At 26.8% G+C, this 14,740-nt stretch overlaps 2 protein-coding genes across 2 annotated transcripts; one reads left to right on the forward strand and one right to left on the reverse strand.

Moving 5' to 3' along the window:
- The first annotated feature begins 3,497 nt into the window (after window positions 1-3,497).
- LOC111040282 (activator of 90 kDa heat shock protein ATPase homolog 1) lies at window positions 3,498-7,757 on the forward strand. The gene is made up of 9 exons (XM_022324130.1): window positions 3,498-3,653; window positions 3,808-3,887; window positions 4,460-4,736; window positions 4,847-4,967; window positions 6,903-7,006; window positions 7,073-7,183; window positions 7,252-7,353; window positions 7,419-7,555; window positions 7,628-7,757. Exons 2-9 carry the CDS (start codon window positions 3,808-3,810, stop codon window positions 7,710-7,712), a joined length of 1,017 nt encoding a protein of 338 aa, XP_022179822.1. The 5' UTR covers window positions 3,498-3,653; the 3' UTR covers window positions 7,713-7,757.
- Window positions 7,758-7,822: 65 nt separating this feature from the next.
- LOC111040283 lies at window positions 7,823-13,703 on the reverse strand. The gene is made up of 8 exons (XM_022324131.1): window positions 13,547-13,703; window positions 13,323-13,412; window positions 10,462-10,597; window positions 9,130-9,176; window positions 8,955-9,072; window positions 8,798-8,883; window positions 8,219-8,246; window positions 7,823-8,159 (listed from the first exon to the last, which is right to left on the reverse strand). Exons 1-8 carry the CDS (start codon window positions 13,598-13,600, stop codon window positions 8,071-8,073), a joined length of 648 nt encoding a protein of 215 aa, XP_022179823.1. The 5' UTR covers window positions 13,601-13,703; the 3' UTR covers window positions 7,823-8,070.
- Window positions 13,704-14,740: the final 1,037 nt, after the last annotated feature.

The raw sequence follows: 14,740 nt of genomic DNA on the forward strand, positions 1-14,740 counted from the left end.
TTTATTTATTTGTTAATACATATTTAATATTTATTATTACGTGTTTGCATTAAAAATTTTAAAAGATCAATTTTTTTTTACTAAAATGTATAAAAGAGATTTGTAATAACTAATAAGGTTTATCAGTTATCGCCGGAAACATTTAACAAAAATAGTGTAAAATTAGAAATATTTAAGCTCGTATACAACTCATGACTCGTGTACTTGGCGAGCGTTAATGCCGTTTTTGACAGATAAAAACTGATAAGAAACCACGTTATGCTTTAAGACTATACGGTCATAATCGATCGAGTATGGGTAGCTTAAAGCACATTGTACACCAAAAACTATACCCTACAATCTGGTTTTCATTGTTCACTAGTTTGTGCGCAAACGAATTGTCGTAAATGTTAAAAAATATTTTAATATGTGCGCAAACGAGTCTCCGCCCATAATATTATATTATATTTATTATAAATACCTAATTATATATTAAATTACATTAGACATATCATTAATCTACAGTTCAATACTGGATAAGTATTAAATCTACACTCTGAACAACGGTGGTAACTGGTAAGGTAATTCATAAATGATAAATATGGATAAACAAATAACGATACAATCTTATGAAGTAATTTGAAAATGTAGCACTCACGAGCCAAATAAATAGGTAAGGCCTGTAGTTGCCCGTCCCTGGTATATGGTATATCATAAAATATCATGGATGTATCGATACTCAATAGTGCCATAAACTTATTTCCATACGTATACTACATACTAATTAGTAATTAGTAATTATTGACTATATAGTAGCTACTGAGGTAAATATGGTAATTTACTAATGTCTAATTACAATAAGTACCTGCCTACCTATACGGATTGTGCCTCAAATAAATAAATAATAATTTGTTTATACTACATCGGTGGTGTAGATACATCGTACTAACTACTATTCGTACCTACTGAAGACATCATTCATACAATAAAAATAAAATAAATATAAGTAATATTATGCACAGTATCTATAATCTATAGGTAGGTATATAAAACTATTTCATTATAAATTATAATGATATACTTATATATTAATATATTATATAATACTTATTCAAACAATATATTTCAGATTTCCATATTTAAAATCGTTTCTATGCATTATTTATTTATTTATAACTTTATTTATTAACTTTAAATGTACCTATGTAATTATTTAGATCATGTTAGAATTAAAAAGAAAATAAAGACTAGCCTTAGATAGGTAATTTACTACATGGATGGATTTCCCATGTCCATCTCACCCGTATAAACATTTTGAAGCATATACAAGAAATTCGCCAGCACAAACCGGTGTGCAATACCGTACCGTTTATTATGATACCGTAATATATTGTAAGCGACGAGTCTGGCTGAGATGTTTGATGTGCGTAGAACACGCGCAAGATAAACTATTATTTTCATCGTAGCCAATTTGTTATGGATTACTAATATGAATAATTACACAAACGTATTTTTTATTATTACCTGACTGTATAAATCGTAATGATGTAGGTACATTAAAATTGTCTACTCACTAATGACAGATTGACAGTCCCCACCCCACCGATCTTAATTATATGATACTTATGCTTATACTTCGAGTAACTTAGCTACATAAATGCTGAATGTATGCAACACTATATTAATTTATGTGCAGTTTGTTTTTGAGAAAAATGAAGGAACCAATGCAGTTTAGCTCCCAAGAGATTTTGGAAATTTTTTTTTAATGTGTGTTTTTGTATGCTTAATATGGTGATACTTTCAAAACAGTAGGTCAAATTTTTTTTGGAAGTTATGGTCAAAAAACTTCGAAACTTCAAAATCGTGTTTTCAAATTTAAAATATTAAAAAATAACATATCAACATTTTTTTCGTCAATGCGAGTTTTTTCATCCTTAAAATGTTTGGGGATTCAGAAATTACCTATTGTCAGTGAAATAATTTACAAAAAAATAAAAATCTGCCAATTAAGAGGCTGGTCAGTGGTCACTGGTGATTAATGATTATATATTTATATAATTTTATACCTACACAATATCACGAACTTCAAATGGTAATAACTATGAAACCAAGTCCCATCGACAATGTCGATTCCGCTAATGTTTTCGACCCGTCGAAGTACATAGATTTCCGAAAATAGTTTTGACAAATCATTTGGGAGCTAAATTGCATTTATTCCAAACTTACAGTTCAACCAATAACTACGAGGTATAACCAACCACCACAATACCACATGACTATAATAATATTAGTATAATATAAAAATAAATTAGGAACGAATATAGCAATACGATAAGATATACCTAATGGGTACAATGTACACCATAATTTATGATGATATTTTAAAATGTCTTTAGAAAGTTACAAGTATTGACTGATAGATCTGCAGTCTCTGCTCTGCATCGTGGTTCTTATTTATAATGTATAACAGTTTATCATTGAATTCAAATTTAACTCGATACCTACCTATATTTGCAACTATTACAAGCACCTTTAAAGTCAATGACTAAGTAGATTTTATTAGTCATCTCATAGGCGAAATTTGATGGAGGGACGTTGAGGGGCTTAGTCCTTCCAATATTATCTAAAATTATCCTCCAATAATTTGTACTTGAATTGAAGTATTAAATCCTTCATTAGTTATCTAATCTACGTGATAACACAATTCAGTAAACGCTGTTTGAAGAAATTGTTTTTTGAAGTTTAAGCAAAGATTCATTATTCGTGTGTTTTCCACGTATACCTACATATAGGCATAACTATTGCACAGAACCTAATATCGTCGTGTCAATCCGTCCGTCCGTTACTTACCAGTAAATAGTGTCGATTGTTGCAGTATTAAGATATATATATTTATTGTTTAAACTCTCATACAACATTTATGTGACTTTTCGCTATCCGGTAAATGTTTCTGTTCGATTAAGGTAGAAAAACTATTAAATTTTCACATCAACATCTTGATATTATTTTATGTACATTTTATCTATACACTATAATAATAAGCATATAGGCAATAAACATTAGGCAATACTGCAATAGTCATATAAAGGCGGGTCCATTATTATTCAAACAATTTTTTTTGGACTAAAATGTGTCTATTTCAATCTTTCCTAAAAATATTAAAATATTTATTGTAATATTAGAACCAAGTATTCAAATTCCAAACACGATTTAAAGACTACCGTCGCTTCGATAGTACCAAGCGGAGTGAACAATCGACAATGTAGTTACGAAGGAATTTCTAGTTAAGTACCTAATACAAAAAGTAAAATAGGTAATTATTTATTTTTCTAATATTTATTTAATTATTTTCTTTAACCGAATAATCTGTCATTAAATTCTTTCGATCGCTAGCTTCTCATCCCGAATAATAATATCTATTGTTGTCCGCTCTGGTATATTAGTTTCTTATCAACTTGGTCACACTGTAAAATATTCTAGAATTTTCCATGTCTTAAGCTTAACTTGATTTAATTCTTTCATTGAAATATCAAAATTTAAGCGCTGTTTCTCCATCGCTTCCAATATTCCGTCGGCGGTGGTGCAGAACATTTACGAGGATTTCTTAAAAAATTATATTTCATTACCATTTGATTGAGAATTTTCACTTGTATTGATTCATTAATCAATTCATAGTAAGAATCTTAACATAATTTCTTATTTTATAAATCATCTAGTGATGTATTTCTTATGTCAAACTATTCATTAAATTTATCTGTCATTAAGTACCTTATATTCTTTTAGTACATTATTAATATAATATATATATGTATTTTCATAATTATATAGATGGCTAAATGGGGTGAAGGAGATCCACGATGGATTGTTGAGGAACGTCCAGACGCCACTAACGTAAACAACTGGCATTGGTAATTTGTTAAATTATTTTCATGCATTCTGTATAAAATAATAATTCTTGGGTTTAGATTTGTTTCTAAAAGATAAATCATTTCATTACATTTTATTGTAAATGTTCAATCTGTGTTATAATTCTTTATAAATACCTGGGTATCATCAATTTGCAAAAACTTGAAAATGTGCTTAATTAAATACCTGGTTAATTTTAAAATTAAGTTAGGTAAATACTTGAAACGAATAAGAGTAAGATTTAAAAATATATATATTTATTGACTTGTAAATTTTATTAGATTATGATTTGTTAAACAATTTATATTACATTTTTGATTTATTATTGCTTTTATTAATTTTTCTGTACATTAGAAAATGTTCAAAAAAGTATCTATTATGACCAATAATAAGTTATGTCAATTTGAAATATTCCCTCTTAACTAAAATTTAAAATATGTATCAATTTTTTTTTTAAATTGATATTATTGTTTTGTTATAGCATCTATAGGTAGGCATTATTTTAACTTTTGACCCTAATACATAAAACAGTTCATAACAAAACTAAGGTTTGTTTATTTTCATTTGTTTTTAGGACAGAAAAAAATGCATGCCAGTGGTCAAAAGACAAACTTAATGCCTTATTAGTTGGTATGGTATTAGAAAATGATGTAGCTAAATGTGAGATTTCAAAGATTGAAAGTTGTGAAGGAGAAGCTGTGGCAAATAATAGAAAGGGCAAGCTCATATTCTTTTATGAGTGGGATTTAACATTAAGCTGGAAAGGGCAATTAAGTGGTACTGCCAAAGAAATAGAGGGCACAATAAACATACCAAATTTAAGTGAAGAAAATAGTGTAGCTGAAATTGAGGTATTAATGCTTATTTGATTGTAGTTTCTGTGTTTATTATTATCTTATTAGTATTTTTAATAATAAGTTATTATATCAGTGTTATTAAAAATGAATTACTTTGGTAACAGATAAATATTTCATTGAAAGAACCTTCCAATGAAGCAACCATAGTTAAAGATTTTCTCTATCACCAAGGGCGTAGTAAAATCAGAGATCAGCTTGAAAAATATATAAAGGATCTAAAAGAAGGTACAAATTTGGAAGTAAATAAAAAATATTTCCAAAAACTTATATTATATTACCTACCAATTTTTTTTATTTATACAAATTATAATTTAAAATAAAATAAAATTGAGATATTGATACCAAACAATGTAATTACAATTAACTTTTAATTTAATAGTATTAATTTGGGTTTATAAATTACTGAAAGGTGTGTTCCAGTTCTAAAAATTTTGATTACCTGTTTTTTTTTATGCTGTTTATCTTCAGAAAAGTCCTCGAATAATTCTTTTCAAACTCAGTAGGCACCCTGTATGTATCATAATTGATAATTAGATGATTATTTTTACAAAATACTCATCCCAGTCAATTTTTATGTTTTCATGTAATATGAAATACTATGATACTATTTTTTCAAAAACTTCAATAATCTATTTTCTGTACTAATTTTATGATGTATTTTACTATTTTGTATTTTACATTGTGAAACAAGTATAGACAATTTAATCCAGGGGCGTAGCGTGTGCATGTAAGCACTGCAAGCACTGCTTACACTTAGGAAAAATATATATTAATATTAATATTATTATAATAACAAATTGCATTTCAAATTAAATCATTGACTACTTTTTTTTTTGTTTTCAACAATAATAAAAATATTAAATAATATGTTTAGAATATAAGATGAAAATCTTGAGGAACACGTCATGTTTTGGTCGTCGTCGTCGATTGTTGGATAAGACAGACGATGGAAAATTTATTTTCGTTCTATTAATATTTGATATTGACGCGTCGTGCCGTAGTGTAACATGTTTTGAAACTGCTTACGTGAGCTAATAGGCACGATATACGTACAATGTCGTAGGGGGGGTTCGTATTTAAAAGCAATTTGTAAGCACTTATGATTTTGCATACACCACAGTACCAAACGGTTTATTATTATTTTTATTTCTGATAAAACGATAACCGACAGCTGAGTACATTTGTGCGATTGCATTGCAGTGTTTGGATTCATTCAATGTACATGATTATTATTTTTGTATTGGTATTTTAAATAATAGATTTATAATTATATAGACTTATTTAATTATTTTACAATGCAAATGGATTTGCCTTCATGTTCTTCAGGTGTGAATTAATATTAATAATTATTGTAAATGTATTATTTAACAATTATTAGTAAAATTGTTTGGGTCGTATACTTTTGTTGAAAAACAGAATATTATAAATAATAGTAGACCAACTCCAAAACTTTAAGATTTGAAAACAAAATGTAAAAAAAATTTTCGGTATTTTAACTTTTCATATTACGATTCAAACAAATGGCTATCTAGTTGTCAATATACTCAAAAATTATACTGTTGGCCTTGTACAGTATTTTCACATGAATCTAATATTTGGTCGAAGTATGGTTGCAAATGATTTGAACAATTTTCATAATATTGAATTTCCAATACACTAGTTTTTCTGCTTACACTTTCTCAAAACACACGCTGCACCACTGATTTAATCTGTGTCTGCCTATATAGTTAGTAACAATGGTTATGGATACAAAAAAATTGTTTCATAAATCAGATATATTTATTTTTATACTTTCATTTTATGAAAGTTGATGGATAACATTTATTATTATAAAAGATTATTAGGTGCCTACTTAAATTAATAATTTATGATACAATTACTTAAATTGGTAATTTAATCTATTAATCTAATTATACAACAAAATATATTTTTTTCCATCATTTGAATCTTATTGGAAATGCTTGAAGACTGATTTTCCTGTTTTATTTATTTATTAGGTATTTCTGAGCTTAAAAGTAAATTTTATGCTGGTGACATACATTTTTTTATATTATAAAAATTACATAACAACCAATTCTAAACTATAAATTTAATAATTAAATTTAAACTATAAATGTACATCCTTTACATTACTAACGAGTAATCACTTATATATTCTAGAATTTTCAAAAGGTATGATTTTACCCAAAAAAGATATTGAAAATTCGTCTAAAACAAAATTACTGCCAAAAGAATCTTTGAAAGATGTTCACAATTCCGAAAACGTAAGGCTTGTTACAGTTATAGAAATTGATATAACTAATTAAGTTAATAAATAATTATGACTATAGGGTGCAAAAGATGATAATTCAAAATCTAAAGTAGATACTACTACTGTTGTAATGGATGTAGTATTCCAGTGTTCTGGTGAAGATTTTTACAATGCACTCACAACACCAGAGGTTAGTATATCAATGTCATAAGTAAAAAAAAAAAATAGTTGGAAAAATTGTAAATTATTTCTTTTTAGCTTGTATCAGCTTTTACTCAACAATCTGTTACATTTCAAGCAATTAAAGGTGGAAAATTTCAGTTGTTTGATGGAAATATTACTGGTGAATTCATAGAACTTGTAAGTAAATTAAATTTTTCTTGAGGTCGATATTAATGCATATTATCTTTATTTAATTATTCCAGTGCCCTGGCAAAAAAATTGTTCAAAATTGGAGAACTAAACAGTGGCCTGATTGGCTATACTCTACTGTTACTGTTACTATTAATCAACAAGAAGACCATACTAAAGTTAGAGTTGCTCTTGTAGGAGTGCCTAAAAGGTTATTATATTATGATTTATAATTATTTTTGTAAAATCCATTTATTTTTACATTAAATATTTTTAATTTCAGTGATGAAGCTATTACTCGTCAAAATTGGGAAAGATACTACTTCACACCAATTAAAAGAACTTTTGGATACGGGATGTTATTATGAGTCTGAACAATTCAATAAATTCTTAAATATAGTTTTTTGTATTTATTTTTGAAATGTAATAGCTTGTCTATCAAAAGTACCTATGCACTCTTTACCCTCTTATGTGCCTATTGATATTTGTTTTTTCATAAACCTCTCCCTCATAGATGTTCATTAAGTCTTTCTAAATTAAGATTTGTTTCAATTTTTGTCACATAAATTCAAGTTATTCAACAAAATTAAAAATAATTAAATAAAAAACCGTTTTTTTTTTAAATTCTAAAGTATTTATTATTAATCTATTACATTCAACTTAAAAGAAGTACTTTTTTTAATCTTAAAAATGTACTTTACTAGTATAGATGAGTAATTTTCCTAATTAAATTAATTTGGGTGCGGATTGGAATACTGGCGGGGGCATTTCTGGACATTTTTGCACCAAATTCTTCACATTCAGACATTCTGAGCCTGTGAAAATAATAAAATAGTTAAATTAATGCAAACAATTTCTTTAACACTTTACTTACTTTCAACCCATACATTTTCTGGGCAGTTCTGAAATAATAACCAAATTAATATGAGGAAATGCACACATTTTATAATGTACTTATTATCTATGGTGATCACTATTCAGAAATATAAAAATTAGAGCAGTTTATGTTTCAATTTACAATCTATATAATATAATATGTAAATATTAAATCGTTTTTTTCTAATTGATAATAGTTCTTTTAACCTTTATATGCTTCAAAAATTATTATTGAAACTTATTCAACAATTTTATTGTGTAACATTTTTTAAGAATTAAATGTTATGTTAATTGTTAATGATTGCTGTCAAATAATGATCTTACAAGGTAACAAACATTAATGTATTTTAATGATTTCAAAGTTTTAACTATTGAATTCAAATGTTAAAATACCCAGAACATTTGATTTTACACAAACTATTCAGCTGCAGCCATAATCACAATTTTAACAGTGCATGTTGTAAAATTTTTTTAAATTAAAATAACAATATTTGTTATAACAGGTAATATTTTAAACTTGAAATATATCATAATTTCATCATTCCGAAACGGATAAATTAAATAATAAACATTTTACCATGTATATATCTCTTAAGAAACATTTCATCAATCTTCCTGCTGGAGTATTCATGATTAGAATTTGTTTCTTATCTTCTTGTTTGACTAAAATCAAAAAATGTATACTTTAATTAATAATAATACCTACCTACAAATTACCATTTATATTAATTCACCATCATCAAAGCATTTATCGAGAGACTTCTTCCATGTAGACTTCCATTTTTCATCATTGTTTATTCCTTCGGTCATTTTTTTTGTGATGGCATCTTCATTGAGTTTTCCGTCATTAGTCTAATATTACATTTTTTCAATTATTTTTTATATATATTGTATTTATTTTATACTTACAGTTAATCCAGATTCCATGAAAATACATTGAAATAGACATGGTGGCTCTAATAAATAAATTGACTTAATCATTTTTAAATTATTATTTGTTAGATATATTAGAAGAGGTCACCTTAAACATGTAATAATTACATAATAAAGTATATAACATATAAGATATCCGGTACAGAAATACAGATTGCCATGGCCGAGTAACTAAAGAATGTGATCAGTGAACACCAAAAGCAAAATTAAGTATCCTATTTATTAAATAATATAATATTGATCTGTTATAAAAATGATTATAGTATAAACATTTATATAATACATTTATAGAATAATGATTCCGACAATTTATAGTAAACATTAGTTACCATAATTTCAGTTGTATCTATAACAATTTATAGGTTAAACATAATTACAATTTAAACTAAAAGAATAGTTTGCATAGGCGGAGATCGAGGGGGGAGGAGCTTACGGGGGCTTAGTCCCCCCAAAATAAATGATTTGAAGTTAAATACCCCCTAAGAATATTAAACAAACAATACCGTAATTTTGTACAGTTTGCAGAACTTTTTTCATTATTTTATATTCTTGTATCCACAATTATATAAGTGCAGTACCTAGTACATTTCACACACACTATTTACCAATTTATTATTTACGGTAATATACCGAACAATTAAGTCACAATTCACAATAATATTATACTGTGTTTATATACCTAATATTGTACATATTTTGATATTTTGTACCAATTGGCCATCTATATTGAATAACATTATACCATTCTAATATTCTATTTTAGATGGGAAAAATATTATTTCTTTTCCTAATTTTTGTTAATTCTCGAGAAGCGATAGCTATTATATAGGACTATCGCTATAGCTGTATTAAACCTATCGTAAAGTTTATCGCGATTGAATGAATCGTTAACCATTTTATACTAAATAATATTTTACTTATTGTTTGATGTTCTTGGGAATACATTTCTTTTGAGATTGTGATTTAGATTTTTAATAAATAATTTAGTTCAAATATGTTTGAAATATTTAAATTTAAATCGTTTATTAATTATTCTTTTTTTTATGTTTGTAACTATTTAAGTTGTTATGATAACGAGTCAACGAGAAGATTTTTTTATGAGTGATCTAATGTAAAACTTAGTTTGTTGGGGGTGTGGGGGCAATGCCCCCACGGGTCTGTTTGTCATCAAATATTTGAGCCCCCCTTAATATTTCACAAGATCTCCGCCTATGATAGTTTGTCACATACATTGCAATACTGTAGTAGAGGAACCATTGGATGTTGAGTCATGAGTGAAGTTAACACCAAATACCAATTTCTAATTACCTTTTCCATGTGACATTTCTTTATATTCTTTTGTTTCAGGTTTATCCTTGAATTGTATGAATTTCTCATAACATTTTTCCCAAGTACTGTCCAACCCGGGTAGTATATTTGGCATTTGACAACACGAAGGTAATTTCTGTTTGGATATAATATAAATAAAAATACATATTTATATATAGTTAGACATTATATATTTAATCAAAGCCAGGCGCCGGGCACAGCATATGAAATAAGTGGAAGAGCTCAAAATTTGATACGTTTTTAGGATTAGGGAGGCACAAACTTGTCATATTGCAAGGATCACTACTGTTGCTCGGCCGGCTCTGTGGGTAATATTATAATTTATAACTTTTATATGGGTACCTTTAGGTTATAGGTAGTTTCACTATTTTTCGTTCATACATTTATAATTTATTTAAAATATATTTCAATAAGAACTTTGATATTAACTATTACTATTATAGTTATTTATTTTTTAATTTTTATGAAACAAATTTTCAGAATGCGTAGTTGAAGTATAGACTATAGATTATTGAAATATTTTACGTATCTAATGTATGTGTCATACTGTATTACTGTCAAATTTAATCTATATACGAATACATGATTAATAATGTTGATTGCTCACAAGCTATAGACGGCGTACACGATATTAATTTAGCAAACATACTACATAGTATTAATAGTATTATATTAGTAGACAGTAGTAGACGTATTTCCATGTGAATAAATGATTAAAGTATATTAAGGGTTATACGCCTACACCACTACGGGTTGGTAAATAGCAATGAATATGTTTTAAATTGCAATTTGTACTAGGTATCATAAGAATTGAAAATTTGGGCGGTACCCGTTTTTACCAAAAGTGTAGCTTTCCCTTTTCTCGTTTCCACCAAGACGAGTTATATACTACGCTTATAAGTTATGTTAAAAGCTATTAAAAAGTAATAAATTAATAAAGAACATAATTTAGATGTATATATTACCTTATAATAATAATAATATTTAAAATTGTCAAATGTATAAATTTAATAAAAAAAAAAAGATTTAATAATATTGTATAATAGTAAAATGTTACTTTATAATAATTAGTGGATATTTTTTTAAAAATTGTATGATATAGATTTCACAAAATCATACCTGTAATTTAAAACAATATTTTGTTTTAATTAATACATTTAGTATATTATATTGTATTAAACTCTATATAGGTTAAAAAAACTATTTAATACCGGAATACAGTTATATTATTATTAGCTGCCTCATCCTAACTTTTAAACCATATATTGTATAATTTTTTTTTTTATTAAATTTGAACATTTTAGCAGTTTTTAATATAACTTATAAGCGTATTATATATAACTTGTCTTGGTGGAAACGTGGTCAATATCTCATTTGGTGGAAACGAGTATTGGTGGAAAAGGGAAAGGTACACTTTTGGTGGAAACGTGTTACGCCCAAATGGGTATAGGTATCGACCGTGTATTCTCCTATGAGGGTAATTCCATAAAACTATTTTCTAATTGTTTTGCTTATTTTCATAAAATAATTATAAATTTTCATTTGGTACATTTGGTGCAATAGTTACTTATACTGTAGTGTATTATAGAACTACACAGTACCTACTAGTAGTAGTACAGTTGTGTTATAGGTATAGTAACCTACCATAATAAATTGCCACTTACCGCAATTTATCGATGTTATGTATGCAGTAAACCGTAAAAATCCGATATAAATTATTTAAAAAATATATGTTGTGACTTATAAGAGTAAAATAATTCATTGTTATGTGGATATTGTAATAAGTATATTGGGTATAATTACGACGATGTAAGAAATGAATGAGATGTATCATGTATGTACTTAAAATTGTATAGGTAGGTATCTATTAAATCATGATAATTACTGTAATGGTGATTAGGTAGGTACCTAATAAAATAAAATAAATCTATTTTTTTTATGTCTTTTCGATCGTGTACCTACATTTAAAAAATGTAACTGTCAGCAATAGTTATTAGTTTTGATAGGAGGTATAGGATATATTTTAACAATAGGCCTGAAGGGAATGACAATATACTGCTATACCCCTCAAGTTATGATCCATTCCATTTGCCTTATCTGAAACTTAATTAGTGTTAAATATCTATCTACTCAGGTAGTTTGCATACATTTAAACTGTCGATCATTTAGCGAAGCTCCTCTCTAAAATTTCATTTCAATTTTCATATTATCTTACTATTCCACAATTCACTAATTCACTAATTTCAATACTCCATTATAATATATTCCTGACAACCCCACCACCGTTTCAAAAGATGGTAGTGTCGTGAACTTTTTGATCCTGTGTCATACAAATATAAAATTATCCGTGGTAAAAATTTCTGTGGATATCAAAAGCTTAAAATATACCTCAACCTGCAGACACCAGTGGCGTCGAAGCCTACATTACCTATAGGCTATATTGTCCTATATGTAGGACATATATTTTTATCCTACATAGTACATAGGTATTATAATGGTGGTGGCTGGTGAGATGGAATATAATAATTATATTATAGGTAGTTTTATTTAGTTATGCTAGTTTATTTCTAAAAATATCACTGTGAATATATTAAAAGGCTATACCTAGGTTTTAAAATCGACCATTCTGTAATAAATTTCTTGGGTGTGTGGGTATTTGCGTCCTATATTTGCTTGTTTTACTTCTGCTCTGCTTTTACACAGTTATTATACCCAAAGATATTCACAATTAAATTTATTTATAAGTTTCGCAAGTCAATGCCTGGTATTTAGAACATACATTTTACAAAAAAGGAAGATTTTACTTTTTTTCAATATTTATAAGTTTATAGCATAGGTACCTTTTCCGAGCTTGGAAGGAGAGTTCGGCATTCATCATCATTTGTCATTCGTTTTTGGCGTAAAATCCATGTTCTCTCGTACCCAACAGTCTATAAAACCATGTAACTTATGAGATATACTTTTTAGTACTCTTTGGTATTGATATTTTATTATTATAGGTATTCATTTTCAGTTTTATTTTATATTTTGTTTAATTTACGAGTAAAAATGTTAACACACTTACAAACACAGTTTGGTAGATGATCGCAAAAATACATATAAAAACCACCTTTTGCATTTTAACTGTTAAATTAATATCTCATTAAGTTTATTGACAAGTGACAACTAGAAGTTAGATCTTCTAAAATGAACACTAAGTACAGATTTATTGTCCACTTGCTTTTATACACAATTTTTCTGTTTTATGTAAAAAGGACAATGCAGGCATGTATAGGCCATACTATAGGTTTGGTAAATTATTATAGTTATTAAATCTTTATCAAGGCTCGGAACAATTGTTTGAATAGGTAGGTAATTGTTTATTTGTTGTTAAGGTTAACTACAGGAAACCATCTAGAAAATACATACTTATTTTAAACTACAACATAGACTATAGGTATAACAATTATCATACATACACATATATTGTTGGAAAGCTAAACAATATTCTCTAGTATTATTTAAGTATTTATGTTATTGGTATTTTAACCCGTAATTGTTGATGACATAGCCATATTATTTTAATATGAATTAATATTGATGTTTCTCGTACAATATGCAACAAGCCAAGGCCGTAGGAAGTTAAGTGGTCTTCAATAAATAACAACACTGCCTTTTATTTATGTTTTAAAAATGTATCAATACAAAACAAATATGTATAGGAACGAGGTACCTACCGAAACTTTCCAACTTGTTTATTGATCGTATATTTTATTTGAACATTAAAAATGTAAAATGTAACTTAATATAACTTATTAGTTATTTTATTAAAATTATTCAAACATAATTGGAATGTTATTTAAATGACAAATGGTACATATTTTTTTTACAATTAAATATAATTTGCACTTACCTGTACAAACTATATTTTATCCTAATTATATATTCGTATATAAAAATAATTATGTATTCGCTATTATAGAACTCAATTAAATTGTAATCATTATTTTTTTCAACATTTTCAATCTGTAAAAACAAATTTTTTGTCTAAAATATATATCTTTACTAATGACAAATGAGTAATGGTGAATATTATCTAATGAATAATTATTAAATAGGTACTATCTTATTTTCTAAATATGTCAATAATTGTAACTTGTTGATTGAACCTTAAAAGTTACTGTAATTTATTATTAGTATATTTAAAAAATACATTTAAACACATAAATATTAATTAGAGTTTTATTTATAGTAAATTTTTTACGAATTTGAAGTATTT

The sequence above is a fragment of the Myzus persicae genome, unplaced genomic scaffold (assembly GCF_001856785.1).
Source record: "Myzus persicae strain clone G006 unplaced genomic scaffold, MPER_G0061.0, whole genome shotgun sequence".
Lineage (NCBI taxonomy): Eukaryota > Metazoa > Arthropoda > Insecta > Hemiptera > Aphididae > Myzus > Myzus persicae.

Bases quoted from the DNA above. Each gene is read 5' to 3' on its own strand.
- LOC111040283 (XM_022324131.1), bottom strand. From the start codon at position 13,600: ATGCAAAAGGTGGTTTTTATATGTATTTTTGCGATCATCTACCAAACT. The intron at 9,177-10,461 runs GTAATTAGAAAT...TTTATTTATTAG, and splicing joins AGAAATGTCACATGGAAAAG to AGCCACCATGTCTATTTCAA. The intron at 8,247-8,797 runs GTAAAATGTTTA...TTATTATTTCAG, and splicing joins TCTTAAGAGATATATACATG to AACTGCCCAGAAAATGTATG.
- LOC111040282 (XM_022324130.1), top strand. From the start codon at position 3,808: ATGGCTAAATGGGGTGAAGGAGATCCACGATGGATTGTTGAGGAACGT. The intron at 7,007-7,072 runs GTAAGGCTTGTT...TTATGACTATAG, and splicing joins ATGTTCACAATTCCGAAAAC to GGTGCAAAAGATGATAATTC. The intron at 7,184-7,251 runs GTTAGTATATCA...ATTTCTTTTTAG, and splicing joins ATGCACTCACAACACCAGAG to CTTGTATCAGCTTTTACTCA.